At 35.5% G+C, this 24165-nt stretch overlaps 3 protein-coding genes across 3 annotated transcripts in view; 1 reads left to right on the top strand and 2 right to left on the bottom strand.

The window, feature by feature from the left end:
• The window catches only part of RPAP1_2 (RNA polymerase II associated protein 1), a 40395-nt gene extending 34205 nt beyond the window's left edge, over nucleotides 1–6190 (bottom strand). The window contains exons 1-7 of the mRNA XM_051209463.1: nucleotides 6125–6190; nucleotides 5973–6088; nucleotides 5896–5936; nucleotides 5652–5841; nucleotides 5453–5623; nucleotides 3338–3391; nucleotides 969–1162 (exon numbers count right to left, since the gene is read on the bottom strand). Coding sequence (XP_051073068.1) covers nucleotides 969–1162; nucleotides 3338–3391; nucleotides 5453–5623; nucleotides 5652–5727 — 495 coding nt within the window. The 5' untranslated portion in view covers nucleotides 5728–5841; nucleotides 5896–5936; nucleotides 5973–6088; nucleotides 6125–6190. The remainder of the gene's footprint in view (nucleotides 1–968; nucleotides 1163–3337; nucleotides 3392–5452; nucleotides 5624–5651; nucleotides 5842–5895; nucleotides 5937–5972; nucleotides 6089–6124) is intronic.
• A 7836-nt stretch (nucleotides 6191–14026) lies between these two features.
• Nucleotides 14027–22558, top strand: MS3_00001930 (uncharacterized protein). The gene is made up of 3 exons (XM_035731043.2): nucleotides 14027–14051; nucleotides 17274–18199; nucleotides 21456–22558. Exons 2-3 carry the CDS (start codon nucleotides 17288–17290, stop codon nucleotides 21996–21998), a joined length of 1455 nt encoding a protein of 484 aa, XP_035588766.1. The 5' UTR covers nucleotides 14027–14051; nucleotides 17274–17287; the 3' UTR covers nucleotides 21999–22558.
• MS3_00001919 (uncharacterized protein) overlaps nucleotides 21787–24165 on the bottom strand; it is a gene marked incomplete at its 5' end in the record, with an annotated part of 32889 nt that continues 30510 nt past the window's right edge. The window contains one exon of the mRNA XM_051209430.1: nucleotides 21787–21882. The remainder of the gene's footprint in view (nucleotides 21883–24165) is intronic.

Here is a 24165-nt window from a genome sequence, read left to right as displayed (position 1 = left end):
TAGTAGTGATGTGAGTTATGGGATCGATTCACGTATATTAAACGCCGGAGCGGTTTATTCCAATCTGGACCATCTTTGGCCACTTCAAGATGTTAGTCATACTATGAAAGATCGCATTCAGGTGTCTATGAAAAAGTTGTGCTCTATGTGTGGGAAACCTGATCTCTCTAAATTGGGGATGTTAGGCGACTCTGCTTTTGATCACTGTTAACTCTGAAGGATTACTGACACTAACTGACAACACCATGATAGTAGTGAATAGGTACAACAAAGTGTGTTTGGGAACTGTGACGATAATTCAATTAGTATCACCATCTTGAAACACCGACTTCGGTGGCTTGAATACGTACTAGAAATATGGTCTCAGTGAATCCCACAACGTGGTGGGAAAAAGAGAATTGGTCAATGCATGACATCGTGTTGTGATGCTAAATAGAGCTGTAGAGGAGTGACATCTGTCGGTCCTTCATAATTCCCTTGTTCGGGTCCTAGAGATGGTGCGACACTGACTTAAAACGTCATCAAACATGGCTCAGAATAGAAGCTAGCAACGGTCCTGTTGTAATTATTTACTTTCCTTACATGAGTTATGCTTACCTTTTTTTTATTTCTTCACAATTCCATTTCCTTATTGTGTGGTGCATACATATTATGGTGCTTCCTTATATCAATGTGTTTAAACAAATGGATAAACAAGATACTATACGTTGTCCGTTCTTCAAAAAAAATCTATAAACCCGTTTATACAGGCGCAAGAAGTGCAAGTTAATTTTTTGTAGTGAATATATAATTCTGCTATGCTTTGGGTGAGTACTTGTTCCTCAGTGCTTCATAGACGTAGGCAGGAGTCACTGGTTGGTAGTAATCGAACACATAATGGATGAAGGACGAGTTACTAAACTATTAATCCACAATTTCACGGATAAAAACGAAACAGTAGCTACAACTTTAAGAGAACTATTACTTACATTTGTTTTATATAGTTCTACAGATGGTGCTTTTTTAGCTACAGGGGGAAGATCTCGTGTCCATTCCAATTTATCAACTTCTAAGACGTCCATATGAAGTATCTTTGGATCTGGATTCAAAGACAAACTGGAGATATCGGAGTCTGTTGGTTTAGTTGACAACCCTTGCATTTCATAGCGTGTCTTAACCGTATCTGAAATGAAGAAAAGTCGTTTTTAGAAACACATAATGAACATACCCATGTCAAAACTTTTGGGAATCAATCTAAAACTTAAACTACGATATTAAGAGCAGTAAGGTCATACGTAAGATGGAATCTGGTATCTGCATCGGTTCAAGTTGTCATACGATATTAGCACAGAGGGGTGAAGTAAGAAAGATCCCAGTGTAGTAAGAGCAGTAATACTATTGATAGTAGTCAAAAAGTAGACAGAGAATATGATTTAGAAGTAAAGAATGGGTTCGTGGAATACAAAAAATATAGAACGGCTTTGAAAATAAGGATCTATGAGAAGACAAAGAACGAAAGCACCGATTCCGAGTTATGTCTCCTTAACCAATGGTTACGACAATTACATGGACCTCAGCCAGGTAATCTGTACCTGCCTATACAGCTCAGTCTAACTGTCAACAACTTCATCGACTGATACCATTTTTGATTTGAGTCAATATATACATTTCTTGAAAATCTATTGCAAGAAACAAATCTAAATGATACTATTCTATGGAAGGGTTATTCGTCTAATAGTGGTGTTTTCTGAGCATACGGTAAAGTTAAAAGCCTGGATTAATTAACGATGCTAGATTATGTGCTACACCACACCAAAATGTGTGGTGAATAATGTAAGAGCAGATTGAAAAGACACGCATCAAGCGTTGTTGCACACACTGTTCGTTGACTTCAGTTATATAAAGACTTCAGATCACGTCCTAGAGGCAGAAATCAAAAGATATTTTCAAATCAGGCATTGAATCAGTGCATTCACGCTTTACATACTAATATCAGTTCATAAAAAAACCCAGGGAGAATTATCTAATTTCAAGGACCTTAGGATGGTTATAAAAAGATAAAATACAATCCTAAGCAATTAAATACAGTCCTTTAGACTTAGTTAACTTTCCCTTTATACATCTGTTCACTTCCAGATGTAGATCAAGTCTGATGAAACACTTCAACTATACAACCTTAAGTTCTCATATTATTTAAGAGTCAGTCAGTCAGTAATAACATAGAACTTCGTACGTACGTACATCAGTTCGAGTTGCCATACCACATTAGCACACGGAAACAATTGTCGATTCGAATCCCGTAGTGATAGATATAGTAAAAGCATAAGCAGTAATTGGAAACATTAATGTTTGAAGATGTTATTCAAGGAGTATAATCCAGTGAAATAAATTTGGAAAGAGAAGAAAAGGACATGAAGAATTCAGAAGATTATAATTTGGGAGAACACAAAGAGTGGATGCACCTGTGCCATTGCAAACGATTTCGAGCAATGTCATTTAAGGTCTCTAACCATCGGTTGTTATCGTCTTGCGGATCTCAACCAGGTAGTCCACACCTATCAACATGGCTCAGTTCACTTGCCAGTGACTTCATGGATTTTTGCCATGTTTTGGTCTGGCCGACCCTAGCTTTCTTCCAACCTACCCTTACACCATAAAACACCGCTCGTTGGGGCAGTCGGTGGTTGGACATACGTAACACATGTCCCAGCCATCTCAACTGATGAAGTTTCACTACTTCATCAATTGGTTTGCCACCCTTACCTGGTGCCCGTTTTCTAACAACTACATTACTTACTCAGTGGTTCCAGGATGTACGAGCAATGCTTCGAAGATACCTATGATCGAATACTAGTAACCTACGAATAACCTCTACTCTTACCGGTCATGTTTCACTGCCATAAAGCAAGACAAAACGAACTGCTGCGCAGTAAACCCGTCATTTGGTTGGTAGACGGATATCTCACCTACGCCACAAATGACGCAAGTTGGTAAAAGCTAGTCGAGCTCTTTGTATCCATGCTGAGATTTCGTCACACCCCAGACCACAAGGGTTGATGAGACTCCCAAGATAAGTGAAGCGGTGTAAAATATTTATTTAGTACTTTCTAATTGAAAAACAGAAATATAGAACATTTTGAAAAGCCAATCCGAATAAAAGTATATTAATACTAAAACAAGCGTGAGCAACAGCTCAGTCGAAATTGAGCTGTAATGTACTACTTACGAACCACTTTAACGAGGTTTTAGAACGCTAAGCTCTAGTAGACCAACTCACACTTTTCCTTTAGTTCTCATCTCGGGAAGAAATACACTACCTCCGAAAATTATCACGGAGAACCCCAAAAATTAAGCTCACCTGCATTTCTTAAATTACGGCCTTTTCGTATCAAAAATGAGAGGACGTTGGGATCTAAAATAGATGAATAAGTTGTGACACTAAAAACAAACATAACAGTATTACGGATAGGTTTGTGCATCCACAACACAGCACATATAGAAATAAAGAACCACCAGTCAGTCAGTCAGTCAGTAACAACGTACGTACATCAGTTCGAGTTGCCATACCACATTAGCACACAGAAACAATTGTCGATTCAAATCTCATAGTGGTAGAGGTAGTAAAAGCATAAGCAGTAATTGGAAACATTAATGTTTGAAGATGTTATTCAAGGAGTATAATCCAGTGAAATAAATTTGGAAAGAGAAGAAAAGGACATGAAGAATTCAGAAGATTATAATTTGGGAGAACACAAAGAGTGGATGCATCTCTGCCATTGCAAACGATTTCGAGCAATGTCATTTAAGGTCTTTAACCATCGCTTGCTATCATCTCACGGACCCAACCAGGTCATGTTTTAATTCAGCATGATTTTTATCTACAATAACATTCATTTTGAAATAGTATGACATGTATACAGTAATAACATTTTTTCATTTCAATGTGATATTTACTCAGTATGACATTCTTTTATCTGAATTTGGTGTAAATTTCAATCAGTATGACATGCCGGATACATTTTGTGATAATTTTGCGCAGAGCTGATTTTGTACTTCGCCTATTCCGGTTATTTGTGATTTATATATATACATATACAAATAAGAGTATTTAGTTGAAGAAAGCCTTCAAGTGCCATCACTTTTGCTTCTTCCTTGAATTGTACAAATCACAGTGTTTTCGTGTTCCAAATATTCATTTTCTACAGTTGTGATACATGTACTCACTATTCTGGCTGATAATAAGAACCGAAGTTGATGTAGAAGCAACGAAACAGATGATCAATATAATGCCTGAATAACTCAACAGAAAATAATATTTCTATCAAGATTTTGAGCCATGTCATTCAGGGTCTCTAACCATCGGTTGCTATCAACTCGCAGTCCCCAACTAGGTAGTCTACACCTACCAAAATGGCTCAGTAACAGCACACAAAGAACTATTAAATTTTAGAAAGCGCTAGGGTGATCAGTTGATCACGAAATAAGCAGTTTGGGTGGTTCTTTGTTTTTACTGTCATAATGCTATTTAAACTTACCAGTTACGAGCCTTTTTCTGAGCTAACCAAGAGAGAATGAGTATGAAAATTAATTTGCTTCAATTATCACTGTAATAGAATTCATTTACCACATGCTTGTTTGTTTAATTAGCTCTGAGTTCGATTTTTATATGAATCTAGGTGAAAACTTCCGGCAACCTAGCCCGAAGGACATGGGTCAGGGTTCGGACTCGCGACGTAATAGTTGAAGCTCATGTTTAATCACTCAGCCTCCCCTTCTAAACAACGTTCCGGTCATTACTGTTATCTTATGCACCTCATTTTCTCACTTTTGAGATATGTAGACGATAAATTCAGGAGGCTAAAGTGTATAATCTCAGAAAACAGCAACACTATTTAGCGTTACAATCCTTATATTTTGTGAACTTATTTGAACACCCTTTAGGTAACATCAATAAACTTTAATTTGAGTGAAATGCTCATGAAGCTTAAACAATAGAAGTACACAGACATCCTTAAATTGATAGGTGATTTGTTGACTTTACACCATCTTGGTCATACATTTAGTTCCTCCCACAGATATAGACTAGAGACAAAGATGTTAACAAATACACTTCTGAACAGATAACTTTTACTAAGCAAGTGTTGGTCAAAGGATCAGAATATATGAAGTAGCTAATCGGACGACTAAACCAATCTCCTGATGATGTACTGCACACGAGGATCCTAGAGGAAAAATACTCAGCAATACGAGACTGTTGGATGTACTGATGTATTCGCGCAAAAGTTGGACTACCAATCAAAAGAGTCAAGAAAATGAGAAAACAGTACACTTATATGGGAAGTCACCATTGTAATTACCAGGAAGAACCCGGTCCCAGGCTTTAAATCTCACACAAAAGACCTTTAATAAACACTCCATGTTCGACGTAATAATTTTATATTGTTATAGCACTGATATCAAAATATCGACTCACCAGCGAGAGACAAAATCTTTTCTCTTTCTTCCAGTATTTCTTTCTCAGTGAGTTGCGATAAACGTTCCAAGTTTTCCTGATGTATTCTTTCAACTTCGTTAGCTCTAGTTCCAAGACCAGCACCCGTTATTATTTGTGGCCCGGTTTCCCTTAAATAATTTAGACACTCCACTTTAAAAATGAGCTATAACAGTCTTACAGTGACTAGAAGATTGTTCAGGAGCTGAACTGTGGGACTGGTTGAAAGTGGACCTTGTAAAGCCGGCACGCTCCATTTCTTGTCCAAAGATACTTTTGGGAGTCCTGAATTTGTGGGAAGAGTTATTCACCTCACAAAGTGACTGGTGAGTTTTTGTAACGTTCCCTCCAGATAGTGTACTTGGGTGTTCCTTAAGGAACAATCAGTTGGTTTAAAATAATCAGAAAACTAGAAATAAACATACAACAATTGTCGGCAAGAAGCACGGAGTTTTTGTTTCTTTTTCTTGATTACTCTTACTCAAAAAAATATTATATTTACCTACTGATGATACATAATCAGAAAGTGGTACCGACTTTCTGCAACTGTCAGAAGAAACCATCATGGTTTTTGACGAATTTGCAGCACGCCGGTAAGAGATAAATTTTGCCTGTTCACTAACATTTATTGGAGATAAAAACTGAGAGACATACAGTAGTAACTGCTCATCGGACTTAGCATGTTTATCAAACATGCCTAAGAGTAACGGCTTATTCGATCTTTGTGGTACTATTTGGTATTCATTATCCAATATGTTCGAAACAAGCACAAACTAACCGACTGTTCTTTTTGAGCTCTATTTTTGTTTTTTTGTGTAAGGCTACATGTCTATGGCTATGTCTGGTGAGTGGCAGTATAGTCATTGGACTGAATTGGCTTTAGTCGGTATGTAGGTATCTGTGGGTTCGCTGAAGAAGTGCGAAATGACATTCACAGGGTCAAATCAAGAGCACGTTCGCAATCTTAAAAGTTAGTTTTAAACTTAAACAGAGGTATGGAAACTTATTAGAGGGTGGAAAACCTATTCGTCTTTAGTTAGATATGGCTCCAGACATTACGTTGATTTCCAAAAGCAAGTGTTTTAAGCTAGGATGTCCACGCATTCAACCAACCGATTATGTCGCTCTAAGTTCTTCTGGAGGTTTAGTGTGGCCAACAGGCGAAACCATACGCGGGGCATAACTCAAAATACGTAAATTCGGTGATGTTTGTTATCTAATGGGTCGGTATGATTTGGATCTATTAGTCTTAGACTGGACCGAGAAGATTGATAACTTGAACAGGTTAATAGGTGAGGTGTGTTCTCATGAAGCCTCCCTCTAAATCTGTTCCAATTTCCTACAATATTTCTGAATCAAGTGCCTTAGATGCAGTATGTTCACAGAATGATTTCAAACCAATTGTCTTCAATATAATACGCTCTCATATTATTTCGAAGTCCCGATTATTTCTTACACATGGTGTTTCTATACTAAAGTCCTCTGTTTCCTACCAAATGCCGACCACATCTCACGTAAATCATCTTTGATAAAAACATGTGGTTGTATTCCGAAAGTTTTTCTGCCATTAAAACAAGACGGTTAGTGCCTCGCGCCGCTCCATCAGTCGTTGATCGAGAATCTGACAGGTTGGAAACTCTGTGTTATTCAGTCAGCAAATTATTCGCCGTGGGCTGCTCCCATAGTAGCTGTGAGAAAAGAAAATGTGTCCGCATATGTACTGGCTTCTCCTTTGGTTTGAAGAATGCTTAAAAGGACCATACCTATCCACTTCCCGTACATGAAGATTTGTTTATCAAATTAAGCAGACGGAGGTAATTTGCCGAAATCGATCTTGCTGACGTATATCTACAAATTAAGGTTGATCTAGCCTTTCGAACACTACTAACAACTAGCATTCACATAGGCCTTTACCAATGTAAACGTTTACCTTTCTGTGTAAAATCAGCGCCAGATATTCTCTAATAGTCGGTGGACACTATTCAGGCGAATTTTCAAAGTGTTACTGTCTATTCGGATGATTTAATTGCTACAGGTTCCAGTAAGTTCGAGTTATTTACTCAGACTGGTGCTATTTTGATAATAATATCCGAATATGGATTCTGTCTAATAGAAAAGTAGTGTACATTTTTCATGGTTTCGTTAAACTACTTTGGTTTCATTTTCGAGAAAAACTAACTGCCCCAGATTATGAAAACTCACGATATATCCGAAGTATTCTTCCTTCATCTAATGCTTCAACACGTTCATTCCTTGGCCTTGTCACTGATTACAGCAAATTTTTGCCACGACTGCATCGCCTATAAATCATTTATTATTTAATAACGTGAAATGAAACTGATCCAATGATTGTCAAAATCCCCTGGCAAAGTATTGCTTCTGTATCATGTTGGTAAATAAAACACAACTTCTTCCAATGTTATTTACTCAGATCACCAATCGCACTTGCTCTGATCCTATTTTAAATCAATCGGCTACATTTATCCGATGCGGTCGGCCCCTACGTGTAACATATCACATGTTAAAGCAACATTATCAAATATGCCAGTCGCTATCCATTGTGAATGAATGGATTGTGTTTGTTGGTATCGTGGCTGTAGCGGAAAGAAAACGCTGAAAATTCCTCTGCAGAATTTTTCTGGACAGTACTATCATTTGTTTTTTTCTTCACCCTGTTGTGTATTTTAACCTTTATTCATATCTCTTTTAGCTACACTTTGTGTTCTTCAGTCTTCCTCGTCTGAGCTTTTATTATGTGTTACCTGTTACCTAAATTTCGGTTGAATGCTGTCGGACTATTGACAATAAGGTCGTATTTGACTAAGCTTAATGTCACTGCGTGGTTCAGTGTGTGACTGTTAACCGTTGACTGTCTGCTAGGCAAGATTGCTGGGATCCTTGTACATACATATCTGATCCCATCCTGATGGGAATATCTTTACTGATTCTCGTCCTGCAACGACTACACACAGCTCGTCCATTCATTAAAAGAACGAAGGTTACCGCTGGAAGCTATGTACATTGGCCTAACGTCGACAGGCACATCAAAGATTTGTTGAGTATGCAGAGAAATTGTGCTGCATTCTTTAGATGTCCACGGAAAATGAAACTATATTCTTAGTCATCTCCAAAAGAACCCTGATTACGTATACATATTGATTTTGCAGGCCCATTTTGAATTACGTATTACCCCGTTTGCATCGATACCTACTCGAAATTGCCGGAAATTTTCTCAAAGAACCAAATCACTTTGCGGGACACTATTATGAAATTTCAGCAGGTATTGTTTCGTTTTGGAGTCCAAGATGTTCAAGTGTCGGACAATTTACCACCTTCATTTTCCCAGATTTCTGTAGCATATTTGGAGTTCAACATGTTTGTTCACCGCCACGCTATCTATAATCGAATGGTCAGGTCGAAAGTTTTGTGGATGCCTTTAAAAGAGCGCTACTGAAGGTAAAAGGAGAGGGAAGATAAAGGAAAGTCATAATGGGTTCCTATTTGTCTACAGAACAACTCTCATTCCATCAATACCTAATCAATTAACTCGGGCTAAAATTATGTTTGTTAGAAAAATTAAAACTGCTTCTGATGCCGTAAAACCAAAGTAACATAGCGCTAGAAGAGGAAACTGAAAGATGGGGACCCAATGTAACCATTATCGTAGGGTGAGACAGCATATTTCCAAACAACCAAAGAGTATACGTCTATCTTCACATTGGACCAGTGGGCGTATACTTGAGAGACGGAGTAATGTAATGTATGTGTCGGAAGTCAAAAGTCAACGGTAGATAAGTCATGCCAACCACATACTGGAAACTTTTGGCACTTTACAGAAAACTGAGAAAATGAGCTCGGTGTTGGAAATCTTCCTGGTCGATTTCGATATAGGAGGTTCAGCGACTCAGAGGAGTGCAGAACAAGAACAAAATCCCATTAGAAAATCATACGGAAATACGGAAGACCGGATATTCTCCGAGTTAGCAAGAAAGAGCATATGTTTCTGAGGGATGGTATCGATGACAACAACTAAGCTATCGCTTTTAAGTAGTGTTTTTCTTTTTGTGTTAACTCTAGTCAACCAAATCGGTTGTCTTACATAGAGCACAAAACTAGATAATTTCCCTCACTTATGCACTCAGACAAGAGAAAGCTATAACATGTTTTCAAGAGGGAAGTTAATGTAAACAGCGAAACGAAAAAATTCATGAAAAACAGGGAAAGGGGATGGTATTTTACCATATTCAGAGGTTTTAACATAGTTGTAACATCTTAGGTTGATTATTGAAGAGTCGACCTCAAACAACTAAGTATATGTCAACACAATACAGCTGAAGTATTCATGCACTTCCTTATTTTGCATAGGCATTATATTTCCTATTATCTTGTATGTTGAAAAGCTTTATGTGTTTTAACAGGTAACCTCCTGTTCCACAATGTGCTAAATAAAGACCTATTCACTACTGACCTGTTTCATTTTATCAACAGAACGAGGGTTACCTATGGGGATGACATAGTAACATTTGGTTTTGTCCCTAATTTATTATGTAAACCATAGACTTTCATTTGATGTACGATTAACCGCCATATCCTTTTTTGTTCCAAAGCTGTTTTAATATGAATATAACTGTTGGTACTTTATTTTTCTACCCTAATCCCCTTTTCAGACGTAGTTCTATGTTTTAGTTATTTGTGCGTTGTGATCATGTTATTCATCTATTTATTCATGTATATTTTTACACTAATCTGAACTGGGAATCAAAAATAAATCAGGTATTGTCATTGTAGTGACATTAGTTCATAACCACAAGATCTTTGAAGTTATGGAGATAAATACCAAAAAGATTTACATACAGCGTGTAACACTCAGAGAAGGTCAACAATGGTGAGGACGGCAACAAGAAATCGAAAATCACAGATCGGTCAAGTGAGCGCGGTAATTCCTTGCCTTTTGTATTAAATATATTACTCCCTTTCCGGCTGTAATGGGTTGTTTAGAAATACTGGACACCATATTGCTGAACGTCACGACAGGACGAGTCGGTGTAGACAATGGCGTGACTTTCACATAAGATCTTATAAATTAGGTATTCACGTCATGAGAAATTCACAATTTTAGGGTTTGGTCTGTTATTAGAGTAACAAAAGTTAAATGTAACAATATTGAACTAGGCTATAATTCTACATTTCTCTGTCTCTCTTGTCAGTCAGTTGATAAAGCAGTTTTTCGTACCCCTACTCAGAGCCGCTAGTTCCAATTCGTACTCACGTATTTCCAGCATAAGTGTTAGACCGTCAGCCTATCGTGTCAAGGCCCTAATCTAGATCGAGACACTCTCTCTCTTATATATTGTTGAGTTGACAAATCAAAGAAGCAACATCTTCATACTTATTATTTTCATTATCTTGGTAGGTCTCCATGCGCACTCAAGATTTTTTGGTTCTAGCCTCCTAGAATCCCAGATTAAGAAAGCGAAACATCGTATAACACTCATTGAAACAAATGAACTCTTCACACTTATTTTCAGCACGTAAATATGATTCCTACAGCTTGATATTTCATGATCCTTTCCTACTTTTAATCGAAATCTTCATGGAATCATTCTAAGATATTACTACTTAGACTCTTATTCTATTTCTGTATCTTACTAAGTCAATGATTTATTTTCAAGTCTGTGTACGGTATACACAATAACTTATATTCGTACCTCAGTGTTTTTCTTACTTTATTCTAGATATCTACTTAATCCTAGGCTTTCGGTTCTTTTGGAAATTCCCCATCTATAAATTCCTTCATCCATTTGTTACCATACTTTAGGCTAATGTTCTTTAGCTCATCAAAACCCATTTGCTTGAAAATTGACTTGATTACAGGGGTTAAGTCTTAATACTTATGTAGTTATAATAATCCTAACCACACAATCCTCAAAGCTGAACATTAGATAACTGGTGAAGTTAATATTCAACATTTACCACAGAAAGAAAGCCGACAGTGGTGAACGCGGGAACATTCATTCGATCGGATGGCGTTGTTCAGCGTCGCAGACGTGGTCATTCTGTATAACGTGTATCTACTTACATTAAATACATTGTTCTCTCTTTAGCCCAAATGTGTTTTTTAAAAGTGCTAGACGTTATACTGCTGATTCTCACGACACGACGAGTCAGGGTAGACAAGGTGGGACTTCCACGTAAGATCTCATAGATTAGATAGTCACTTCATGACGAATCCATAGTCTTAGGATTAGGTTTATCATTATAGCAGTACTAATAAAGAACCTAGACCATAGTTCTACAATTGCACCCTAATTACTCCATCATGAACAACTCATCTTCACCACTTATGGAGATTGCCTGTCCTGTTTCCTGTCATTTTCCCTTCTTTTTCAACATCCTTGTGATAGATAGTCGAAAACACATATATAAGACATGTGCTTTGTCCTACGTCGTGTTTACTAGAAGTCTGGTAAGTTTGTAATCTGGGAGACACTATCAAAAAGTACAAGTTGATGCATTAAAGTTGATGTATTTCACAAGTAGCCAGAAGCGTAAACAACAAACACACAACTCAGTCGTATATATACAGCATAAAATGTCCTTGTGAGACGTCACATAATAGTGTATCAAAAGATGAAATGAATCAATAACACTTAGGGTCCTTCCAAGTAGGAAGTACAATTCGAAAGTAAAAATGGGCGCTTATGAACAAAATTAGGAAATTCAAGTTTGTAAGATAAAATAACAAGAATGAGACGTTTGTCAAGTGATTTCTAGGGATCCAGAGTGCCCAAACCCAAATGGTTTTCGCATAACAGTTATGCATGATTTAGTTGTTCATGAATAATAATAATATTAATAATGCTATATTCTCTCTCACTCAAAAAGAACTAGAACACTTCGGAATGTATCTAAATGCGAGTCGGAGAATCATTTCGAGGACTCAAATCCAAACCTTACGGAATACAGCTCAAATCACTAATTCTTTTTGAACTATGACTATTCGGTGACTTGCAAACTGCTAGGCACTCGTTGGGACGCTTTAGAATACCTACGTAGGCTCAGCTATAAAACCTACCTCAGAAGTACCACGCAGAAACTAGAGAAATGAACTAGCGGATTGGACCGTAGGCACACCGTTTACTTCTTACGAGTAGTCATATACCGAACTTCGTTATCGGGTTAAGTGGTGTATGTTACTTCTCAGGAGCCCGTTGAGTAAAAGTCTTTAATACGCTCACATGCGCTCGAAACATTTTAACCACCCATGATGCACATGGTGCAGAGAAATAACCTTTACCTTCAGTTACCTCCTATTCTCTTTCCAAATAGGTCAACAAAACGTAAAGGACAAGCCTTAAAGTTCAACTCAAAGGACGGCGAATGTCCTTATGAAACGAGAGTTTTCTCGTAGAATGACAAACACTTGAGGCGACATGTCTGTATTTTCAACGAACTTGTTCAAAAAGGGTTAGTGATACACAAATTAATGAAAGAAAATGACCGGCAGTACGATCCAGACCATAAAGCCCGAAGAAGTTTTAATTCTAAATCAATAGAATGAGGAATATTCTGGATATGAACTAAATACGGAAGAGTCGGATAATAATAATTTCCAAATATATTAGGCTAAATCACAAATCGAAGCAAACAGTGACGAATCTTTCAAAATTCATTCGTCACATATTTGTTTGGTTTTGTACTGGCAAAATATGTTTCTGAGAAGTAATAAAAGAGTTTTGTGTAGTATGATGAAAGTGGATATATCCACTTTACTATAGTAAACATAGTAAAGCAGAAAACAGAAACATACGGAATAAATCACAAATAAGCAAACCAAGTCAGTCTTTAGCTGCTAAAAATTAAGTAGTCATATGAGTTTTGAGGCTACCTTGAGTACAGTAGAAGTTTACAGAGACCTTCAAACGTTTTTATTACCAGATACGAAGGTAAAACGTAACCTAACCTATACAATATTTTCATGAATAACTTTAACATCTCTGGCGTATATTTACAAGATACGGGAAATGAGTGGCTGAACATACCATACTGGGCTTCCACAAATGTGTAAGCTGTTGGTCAGCTTTAGAAAACAAATGTACTGATAAAATGGGTTAATTAATACCTTTCATATGTTAAAACCGGGAAATGGACGCAAAAAAACTAAATAATTTAGTCCGTAGCGGATTTAAAAACCGATATTATCTACTTCCAGTTCCGACTTTCAGATCGTTATAACCCAATGTTTACATTATTGATGTTTTTTCGCTGCCTCTCCTAATAATTACAGGCGAACTTTGTGCGTTGGATGAGTAGCCGGACCACTTTTTCCCTTTTTTTACTTCCTAGGTTTCAAACTCATTAGAGAGTACTCGGTACCATACAGAAAAAAAGAAATGAGCACAAAATAGCTAATCAGTTTTTACAAGCAACTGAAAAAGGAACTGAATATTTAACACGATTCATTCTTATTTTGTACACAATGTGCCATCTGGCTAGCCGTAAGCTGATACATTGTCACAAAAATACTGAATATTGTTACCTTGAATTCCAAACCATGACAACGTGATCGCGGACTTCTGAAGTACTGTTTAAAATGCATAAATTTATCGTTTGTGTAAGGAACTTTGAAGAAAATAAGGAAATCGTTTGAAATGTAGGACTTCATACCAGTCAGTTATTAGCTTCATCTAAATACAACTAGGTACGGTGACTTTTAATTCCTGGCACCACTTAAGACCTACATCTGCCCACATTACGAACCTCACAACACCTTTCCACCACCTCTCTTCAAAAATCCACGAATCGTTTTAAAAAATGATGGAAGTGCATTGAAAGACTACCCGTGAGACAAAGAGATGGGCCATATGACGGGCGACTCCAACACCGTATACTGCATGCATGTGAGTGCACTCACATGAGTGATCTAGTACTAGATCACAAAAAAATGAATACGACTCGATAAGTGCACAAAATAGTAACTACTTCACGTTAACTCAAAAAGGTTCCAATTTTAAACTTAGTATTGTGCCTGATGAGGCAACCCAGGATGAATTGCATATCCAAAATCTTTGTGACTAACCTGTTTAAATTGATTGGTTTCATTACTCTTCCTACCTGTTGTTTCAATACGTAAAGCAGATAGCACGTATGTAAAGTTGTACGTTTTCTGGTTACGTATTTTGCTTGCTCGGAGTGTCCTCTTACAGTCCCAACTAAACAGATTAGTGAAGAAATTCGACATACCTATGATTTACCGTTCGTCAGCCGATACTCACTCATAGGAAAACACTCTGCTCATTTATTAGCAATCCTAAATTACACTTCATATTTTTTCCATCACTAATTTTATTTATTTGCATTATTAGTCACCCGACAGACCATCTAGTAACTTGTCATCTCCATCCACATGCCGTTTTTGTGTAAATCTCTGCGCATTTACTTTCTTAATTACCTAATCAATAAAATAAGTATATATTCGCTTCGGCTTCTATGTTTTCTCTGCTTCTTTATTTTTTACTTTTAAAATCTGCATTACGACTCAACAGACCACTGCTTTGTAACGTGATACCTGGTGGTCCTAGCAATCTCACCACCCTAGAACAAACGCATCCATCGTTCAGTGGGTTGAAGATTATGACTTTTTATATCTTAAAGTTAGGTTGTTGTTTTTTGACATCATATTTCTAATATTTTTTATTATTTTCCGAGAACGAAATCCATAAACATATCTTTATCCAAAATCTAAAGGGCTGGACTATGTGACAGTACACTTTGGAGACATACAGTAGCTAACTGTACTTCTAAGAGTATAGTCTATATTGGTCAAACTAATGCATAAGTACCAACGATTCGAAACGGTTCAGCTTTAGGAGTTTTAGATCAACGTTGGGATTTTTTGTGTTGTGATGCTGCCATCTTAGCATATATCATGATAATTTCTGTACGAAATTATTTCAACTAGAGGTTCTGCTGGATAAGTGTTAGACGGTATCATAACATAATCTATACATCTGTTTGGATATAAGATAACCGGTATGGAATAAATATCACCTTCTTAGTGAGAACATAATCCAAACTGGAGGCATTTCCGTTAAGTCCCCGAAGAGTATTTTGAGTAACGTCTTCAGACAGATTATATTTCTTTATTAAGTTCCTGCCTTTATTGAAACATATGGAATTATCCTCAATGAAAATGAGATTAAGGAATTTGAAGTTGTATCATACGACACTTTATTTTTACGACCTATTCCGATAGTTTATGCTTTCGGTATGCTTATCGAACGATTTGTATGGAACATAATACGTTGGATGATACTCCTCTTTTGGATTAAAACATCAATAGTTTATGTCTCGAACTTCGTCTTAAATTTACCTAGGAGAGAGTGTTTTAGCAATTCGATTACGGGTTTATTCTCAGCACTACTCAGTTACGGTGAGTCGAGCTGAAAAGAGACATATGAATAATACAGAATTTTCAACCAGGAAAACAAGACGCAGTGAGGAATCTATAGGGATTGTTGCATGCAAGTTGAAAATCTCCAGAATTGTTATTTGTCGATCACATTTGGAGGTATTTTTTATGATACTCTGTATTATTAACGTCCACATTAAAGTTGAACAGCCAACTCATACACTAGAGAAGTTTTCAAACTTTAAGATTTTGTTTACATCAAGTTTCTTATGAACTATTGTCACTATGTAAAACTCAATAAAGTCAAGCATATAGCTTTACAATTTCATGTTTACATTTTTAATTAACTGTGAATATTAACACGCCTTTTAACTGACAATGTACTTATGAATGTCAAACCAATTTGCTTGTATGATTTGTCTGTAATATAATGCTAGAGATTAGTGTATTCCTACCTTTTATATCAATTAAATGTAAAATTTAACACATCTGTTAACAGAAAATATCCGTATAGTCTTGTTATTGTAGTGAAGGAGAACACAGGTGAGGACAACTGAATTACATATGTAGCACAAAATTGCAATTATTTGGTAAAATAGAAAAAGACATACTATAACACTTTATATGCAAAATATTCAATAATTGTCTCGTACTTCATTATTTTTACATTTCATACTAATTACATTCTATTCCAATTCTTCCTTTCTTAATCTTTATAATCTTCTTCTGCTAGACATCATATTCTTGACTTGCATCATATATTACTTAAGTCAATAAGAGTAGCACATATCACATTATGATTGAATTGAAATTTAAACATTGTAAATAAATATTTTCAGAAGGGGTTTTGTGGAGATTTTAGAAATTTCAGTGATTGAAATCATGAGTCAATTGAAGTTAGACCACCATGGAAAACCTGAAAGCACTGGACGGCCGTTTCCTCCTAGTATAGGACTCCTCATCAGTGCGCATCCACGATCCTGCACCCCGCGAGATTCGAACCCAGGACCTATCATTCTCGCGCCAGGCGCTTGACCAACTAGACCACTGAAGCCGTTACCATTGGAGTTCAACCAGGTCTGTTGTGAGATATCAGCTCACCGAAGACAATGGTGAACGGTGGCGAAACTTTGTGGATTGGCTGAAGTTAGACATTACCACAGTTGGATGCCAGCTCAGTAGTAGTGCTTGCTCGAAAAACTGATGGGTCTTGGGTTCGAATCCTGCGGGTGGCAGGATCGTGGATGCTCACTGCTGAGGATTCCCATACTAGGAAGAAACAACTATCCAGTGCTTCCAGGTTTTCCATAGTGGTCTAGCTTCGATCGACTAATGATTTCAACTAGTGAAATAAATATTTGTTAACTTAATAATATTTATTTTACATTATAGATCATAATTTCCAAATGAAAACTCCAAAATTAAAACATAAAAGATCCCCTAATGAAATTGAACTTGATGATCATTCCTCAACAACGGATCAATTATTTTTAATTTTATCATTAGATAAAGCTGAAAAATTTTTCAATCATTTAAATAATGATAAACAACTTAAATTAGAAATACAAAATTATTTAGAAGAATCAAATTTATTATTACAAAGACCAAATTTACCGTTTGATTCTTTCATAAAAATTGATTCATTAAATAAACAAAATAATCAAATAAATTCTACAATAGATTTAATGAATAATCATTTCAATAAACTGAAACTTAAAATATCATTATGGGATTCTGCATTAATCAATTATTTTATTGAATGTATTCAATGGTCAATAACGAAATGGATTCATGAATTTTATAATTATCAAAATAATAAATTCAATTCTATTGAATATAAAATTCATCATTCAATGTTTCAATCATTATTCAATATAAATAATAATAATAATATAAATATAGAAAAATTAATGTGTATTATCATTAGTTTTACAATGGCTTATATATTATTACGTCATTTACAATTATGGCAATTAGCAAATAAACATTTATATAATAATCAAATAGAACTGAATCAAAATAATGAAAATTTAATTAAAACTAATAAAACAACATGTTTAATAGGATCAATTCGTTTCTTTAAATCCTTATTTCAATTATCACCTACGTCCAACCCGATTAATGATGATGATAATAATAATAACAATAATGATCAAATTAATCTTATACAATTTGAAAAACAATTTTCCGGTTACTTATTTAATCTTGATTCAATAGCGGCAAAATCATTAATAGAATATTTTTCAAAAAATTTTTTAAACAAACATCATTTATTAGAGAAAGTATTTGGACCATATACAGCAATTAATCAAAAATTAGTAAGTTGTATATTTCTCTAATATGAGCAAACTACTTAAAATGTACTTAAGTAATATATATATATCATTTTGTTATTTAGTATTCAAATAGTTGAGATTATGAGTCAATTGAGACTAGATCGACATAGAAAACCTGGTCGTGAATGTGCACTGCTAAGGAGTCCCACAATAGGACGAAATGGCCATTCAGTACTTTTAAGTTTTTCATAGTGGTCTAGCTTTAATTGACTCAACTATTGAAATTACTACGATCTGATATTTATCATTAATTATGTAAAAGTATGATTTAAAGATGATCTAATAACTTGAACGTAAGATCAAGTGTGAAACTGGTATTTTTGAGACATATTTACAGTGTAAAACGTTTATAATTTCAGTTATGAAAGAAGTGAGTAAAGGTTGTGATTAAATAAAATTATTAAGAAATGTTTTAACAAAATCTGTATGTTAAGATATGTCCTCGAATGCTCTGATACGATCGAGGGTGGAGAGAGAGTGAGATCTCCTTCTTCAAATGCTCTCATATGGCCACGTGTATACAGTCACTGTCAGAGAATTCCTATTCGTTGCCTTCTTGAGACATTACTATTGTTTACGAAATTGAGTGGACAAAAAGAGAATGTCCGGTGCTTTAACCGAGTTAGTGGACATGTTGAGTCCACTTACGAGAGTTGGGAAACTTTGATTCCAAACCAATGATGCACATGAGCTCCAGGATCCTGAGGGAACAAACGAGGTGTGAGCCTGTTATTGGTCACCATGGGACTGCATCTCCTGACGTTGCTCCACTTCCTTGCGGATGAAACCTTTAGGTCGAAGGCTCCGAATGTGGCCGCCTAAGAAAACCACCTGCTTCGGTTTTGGCACCCGTGCAGTATTCCAGCCTCTATAAAAATCCAGTGATTTGTGTGGCGCATATATAAATATATAAATAAATAATAACTCCATCTGAAATGTTTGTTCGTTTCATTTAACACTAATGGCCGGTATAACTAATGAGCAACGAAAGCTGTAAATAAATCATTGCAACAAAGAATTATCCAAAGTTCCAGTGTTACATGATATTATGGTTTGTACAAGATTGTTTTAGACAGTCTACAATTTAATAAAATATACAATAAAAGTTAATTTCGCGTTAGTTATCATGGTGTACATGCAGAGTGAAAACTAATGGTACAGTACGAGTTATTATTATAAGATGATGAAGCTGATGTCAATGTCGAAATATGTAAAATAATGTAAATAGCTGAACATAAATAACAACGAACGAAGTAGTTCATAAGTGGGTCAGCGAATTGATTTCATTAAATCTTAGAAGTAAAAAATAAGTGCTGGGATTGAAGCTATCAAGCTTTCACTTAATCTGCGAACGAGAAACTTGACTCAGTGACCAAAGACCAGTAAGCTAGCTATTGATGCGTCCCAGCCCCGCTACCTAGAAAGAGAAGTCCATGCTTGGAATGGGGAAGTATATTCTACAAACAGCCAGAAAACGAGCGATAACAACAAACACAATTCAAAATGTATATATGCAGTACAAAACCGTCCTTGAGGAGAGTTACCAAACAGCATACTAAAAGACGCAACGGACCAATAGCATTTAAGATATTTCCCAGTGGGAAATACGACATGAAGGTGGCAAGAGCTCCTTTGGCGCGAAAATAAAGAAATTCAAATTTTCCAAATAAAACAACGCAGAACTCCGTACGTACGTACATCAGTTCGAGTTGCCATACCACATTAGCACACAGAAACAATTGTCGATTCAAATCCCGTAGTGGTAGAGGTGGTAAGAGTATAAGCAGTAATCGGAAACATTAATGTTTGAAGATGTTATTCAAGGAGTATAATCCAGAGAAATAGATTTGGAAATAAAAAAAAGAGACAAGAAGAACTAAGGAGATTATTATTTGGAAGAACACAAAGAGTGGATGCATCTCTGCCATTGCAAACGATTTCGAGCAACGTCATTTAAGGTCTCTAACCATCGGCTGCTATCATCTCGTGGACCCCAACCAGGTCATGTTTTAATTCAGCATGATTTTTATCTACAATAACGTTCGTTTTGAAATAGTATGACATTCTTTTATTTGAATTTAGTGTAAATTTCAATCAGTATAACATGCCGGATTCATTTTGCGATAATTTTGCATAAAGCCGATTTTGTAGTTCGCCTCTTCCTGTTATTTGTGGTTTATATATATACATATACAAATAAGAGTATTTAGTTGAAGAAAATCTTTGTGTGCCATCACTTTTGCTTCTTTCTTGAGTTGTACAAATCACAGTGTTTTCGTGTTCCAAATATTCATTTTCTGCAGTTGTGATACATATAGTCGCTATTCTGGCTGATAATAAGAACCGAAGCTGGATATTATAGTAATTTAAACGTTGAATTCATGAGTCAATTGAAGTTAGCCAACCAAGAAAAACATAAAAGCAATAGACAGCCGTTTCATCATAGTATTGGACTCCTCAGAAGTGTGCATGCAGGACATATCGGTGACGAGTGCGAATGCTTAACCTATGGAGCAATAAACCAGCATCCACAAAATTGAGTCATGGTCCACCATTGTCTTCGGTGAGTTACTATCTCACAACTGATCCAGTTGAACTCCACTGGTCACTGCTTCTCCCTAGAACTCCAGGATATGCCTCTTGGAGACGATCTCTATTCTTTAAAAACATAGTAATTTAAAATTATCTATTTTAGGCAGTTGTAATCTTCTGCATGTTATAATCACGAGAACAGATATTAATATTTGATAAATAGTCAGTGAATATCACAAATAACCGAAATATGATGAAATACAAAATTGACTTTACACAAAATTGCCACAAAACGTTATACTGAAATGAGATGAATGTTATGCTGAACAATGACTATACTGAATCACAATTTAATCTCTTGTTTTTTTCATCCTATCTTAACAATAATCTTTCTCAGAATGGGTTTTGTGGAGGTTTTAGAAATTTTACTGGGTGAAATCATGAGTCAATCGAAGCTAGACCACCATGGAAAACCTGGAAGCACTGGACGGCCGTTTCGTCCCAGTATGGGACTCCTCAGCAGTGTGCGTTCACGATCCCGCCCCCCGCGAGATTCGAACCCAGGACCTATCAGTCTCGCGCCTGGCGCTTAACCAGTGCTTCCAGGTTTTTCATGGTGGTCTAGCTTCAATTGATTCATGATTTCAACCAGTGATTATTAATCTCAAATGCAATATATATTCTTATTTTATTTCTTCTATGATAGATAAAAATTCCTTGTCCACTTTATTTTGATACATTATTGGAAACATTTGAAACATCAACAGATTCTGTATGGCCAGCTCCATTATCTGAAGCTATTCCACTTAAATTTATTTCAAAATATTCTGAATTATTTCCTGAAAAAGTAACTAAATGGCTAAAAATTTTCAAACCAGATGATATTCCGAAAGAAATTCAACAACAACAACAACAACAAGAGCAACATGAGAAACAAAATGAACAATCTATATCTTCAGGAAAAGAAATTCAAATAGATGAAGTAAAACAAGAAGAATTAGATCCAATGTTCAAATATCTTACTTCTATTGATACATTAAATTTAGATGAATTGAATGCAGTCATTGAAGTAAATCCAATAGAATTAGATGGTATTATACAAAAGTTACTGTTTGAATTATCTATAAACTATTCTAATAAAGATTATTTAAATAAAATAAAACAAAAACAAATTGAATTAGGTAAACAATTAATTGATAGAGCAAAAGTTAGAATTACTGAATGGAATGATCAAAATAAATCAAAATAAGATGAGTATTTATACTATCAGAGGAATGAATCTCCTTTTTTTTCTTCTTCTTCTTCTTCATATAATGTATAGGTTAATGTATACAAAAAGAGACAGTAATAAATCTTTCTTTACCCTGGTAACAATAACCCCCCTTTTTGTTCATTTATTTTTATTTATTTATTTATTGCGTCATTATTCTAAGTCTCTGAAGTTTAAATTACATCATACATAAATGATTGATTTCAATTCATATTTCCATGAGTTCTAATCACTATTTCAATGTTTTGGAACGTTCTCTTCTAAACTTTATTTATTCGAGAAAAAATGTTATGACCTCATTAACTCTATCGAAATCTTCACTACACCATGAGACATTTATTCATCCCTAATCATCTTCTTATGTATAAATATGTCCATATCTGTAATAATGTTGAATTTTAAATATTTAAGGTTGTAAAGGGACTGATGAGAACCTAACGAAATCAAATGAATCTATTACTCTGCATCAATCTTTATTTTTGCTCTCTTTAAGATAATGTATTTTCATTCTATAGTAAACATGATATATTGTGTCTTAATCTATTCACTTTAAATGAATCCTATGACAGATATTGTTCTAAACAATTAGTCCCTTTGATAAATTTCGATAATGATATTAGAAGACGAAGATTATCAGAACTATGTGATATATTAGCGCAATACATTTCGAACAGTCTGATCACACATATACTTGTTAAGAGCACTTATATATAAAAATAAAACGTCAACTAGACAGAAAACGGGGTAAGAGGAGATAAGGATAATGATAAGAGTAATAATAACAATAATAATGTGAACACCATTTGAAACCTAATCACTCTGGATAATAAGCCAATATTACTAGTGTGGGTTTAAGGTGAGAACAAACTGTTTTTGATGAATACACATAGGGGGGGGGTTGAATTTTCGTATGGCTAAGGCTTCAATAAACCTTGATGTACCCTCTTTTACACTTTTATACAACAGCATAAAAGCCGAGTAAAGATCGATTTTATGGCCTGTTTCGATTATAACATTAGATTAAGTTCTCATGAGAAATCCCAGATTATTTCGTATTATGACATTAAAAACTACGGATGATTTTTATCGCTTGTTTGGAAATTGTTATATACGATAATAAAAAATATAATAACTCCGAAGATTCTACTTAAATGACAATATGTATAACATAATATTAACTAGTAGGCTATTGATAGAAACTAGTTCAATTAGACATCAACATTTCAGCCTGTTAACCAATGAAACAGATTGTTTTTTGAAATTATGAACCGATCAGTGTTAGATCATCATTGAAAACTCGAAATTCCTAGTATGGGATTTCTCAGAAGTGATCACGTGGGACTTGAGCCCACTACCTTCGATCTTGTGCATACGCTTAACCTCTAGACCACTGAGTCGGCATCCGATAGTGTTAACGTCTAACTTTAATCAATTCAACAGATTCTGTTTCTCAAATTTTAATGTGGTGTGACGTGCGGATTGAATAACCCTACTAGATAATTCACTATGTTACTGAAACAATCAACGTTAGCCATTTTAAAAGTTAAAAATGCTTACATAAAGAGTTGGACTCATAGACTAAATGTAACCGTTTGATATTTTCTCATTCCAGTGAGAAACTACGTGCTTTTGATTACAATCCTATTTGTTATCCATCAGATGAAAGCCTTAGTTTTATAAACATTTCAAAAATCTGAACGAATTAGTTTTACGTATGTTGTTAGTTGACTACTACTGTGTGATAACATTAATAATCCTACAAGCAGTTTTGAATTGTTGATTATTTAAAGTAGGATATATTATTTACTATAGAGGTGAGGGATAAGTTTTACATTTATATTTTCTAATTAAATCTGTTTATTTTAATAGTTGAGATCATGAGTCAATCGAAACTAGCCTACCATGAAAAACCTAAAAGCAATAGACAACCGTTTCATCATAGTATTGGACTCCTCAGAAGTGTGCATCCACGATCTCACCTCATGAGATTTCAATCCAGGACATATCGGTCACGAGCGCGGATGCTTAACCTTTAGGGCACTAAGCCGGCATCCAAGGGTGTTAATATTTAACTTCAACCAATCCACGAAACTGAGTCACGGTCCACCATTGTCTTCGGTGAGTTACTATCTCACAACTGACCCAG

This window comes from Schistosoma haematobium, chromosome 1, assembly GCF_000699445.3.
Source record: "Schistosoma haematobium chromosome 1, whole genome shotgun sequence".
NCBI lineage: Eukaryota > Metazoa > Platyhelminthes > Trematoda > Strigeidida > Schistosomatidae > Schistosoma > Schistosoma haematobium.
This window is presented reverse-complemented; position numbering and strand designations above follow the sequence as displayed.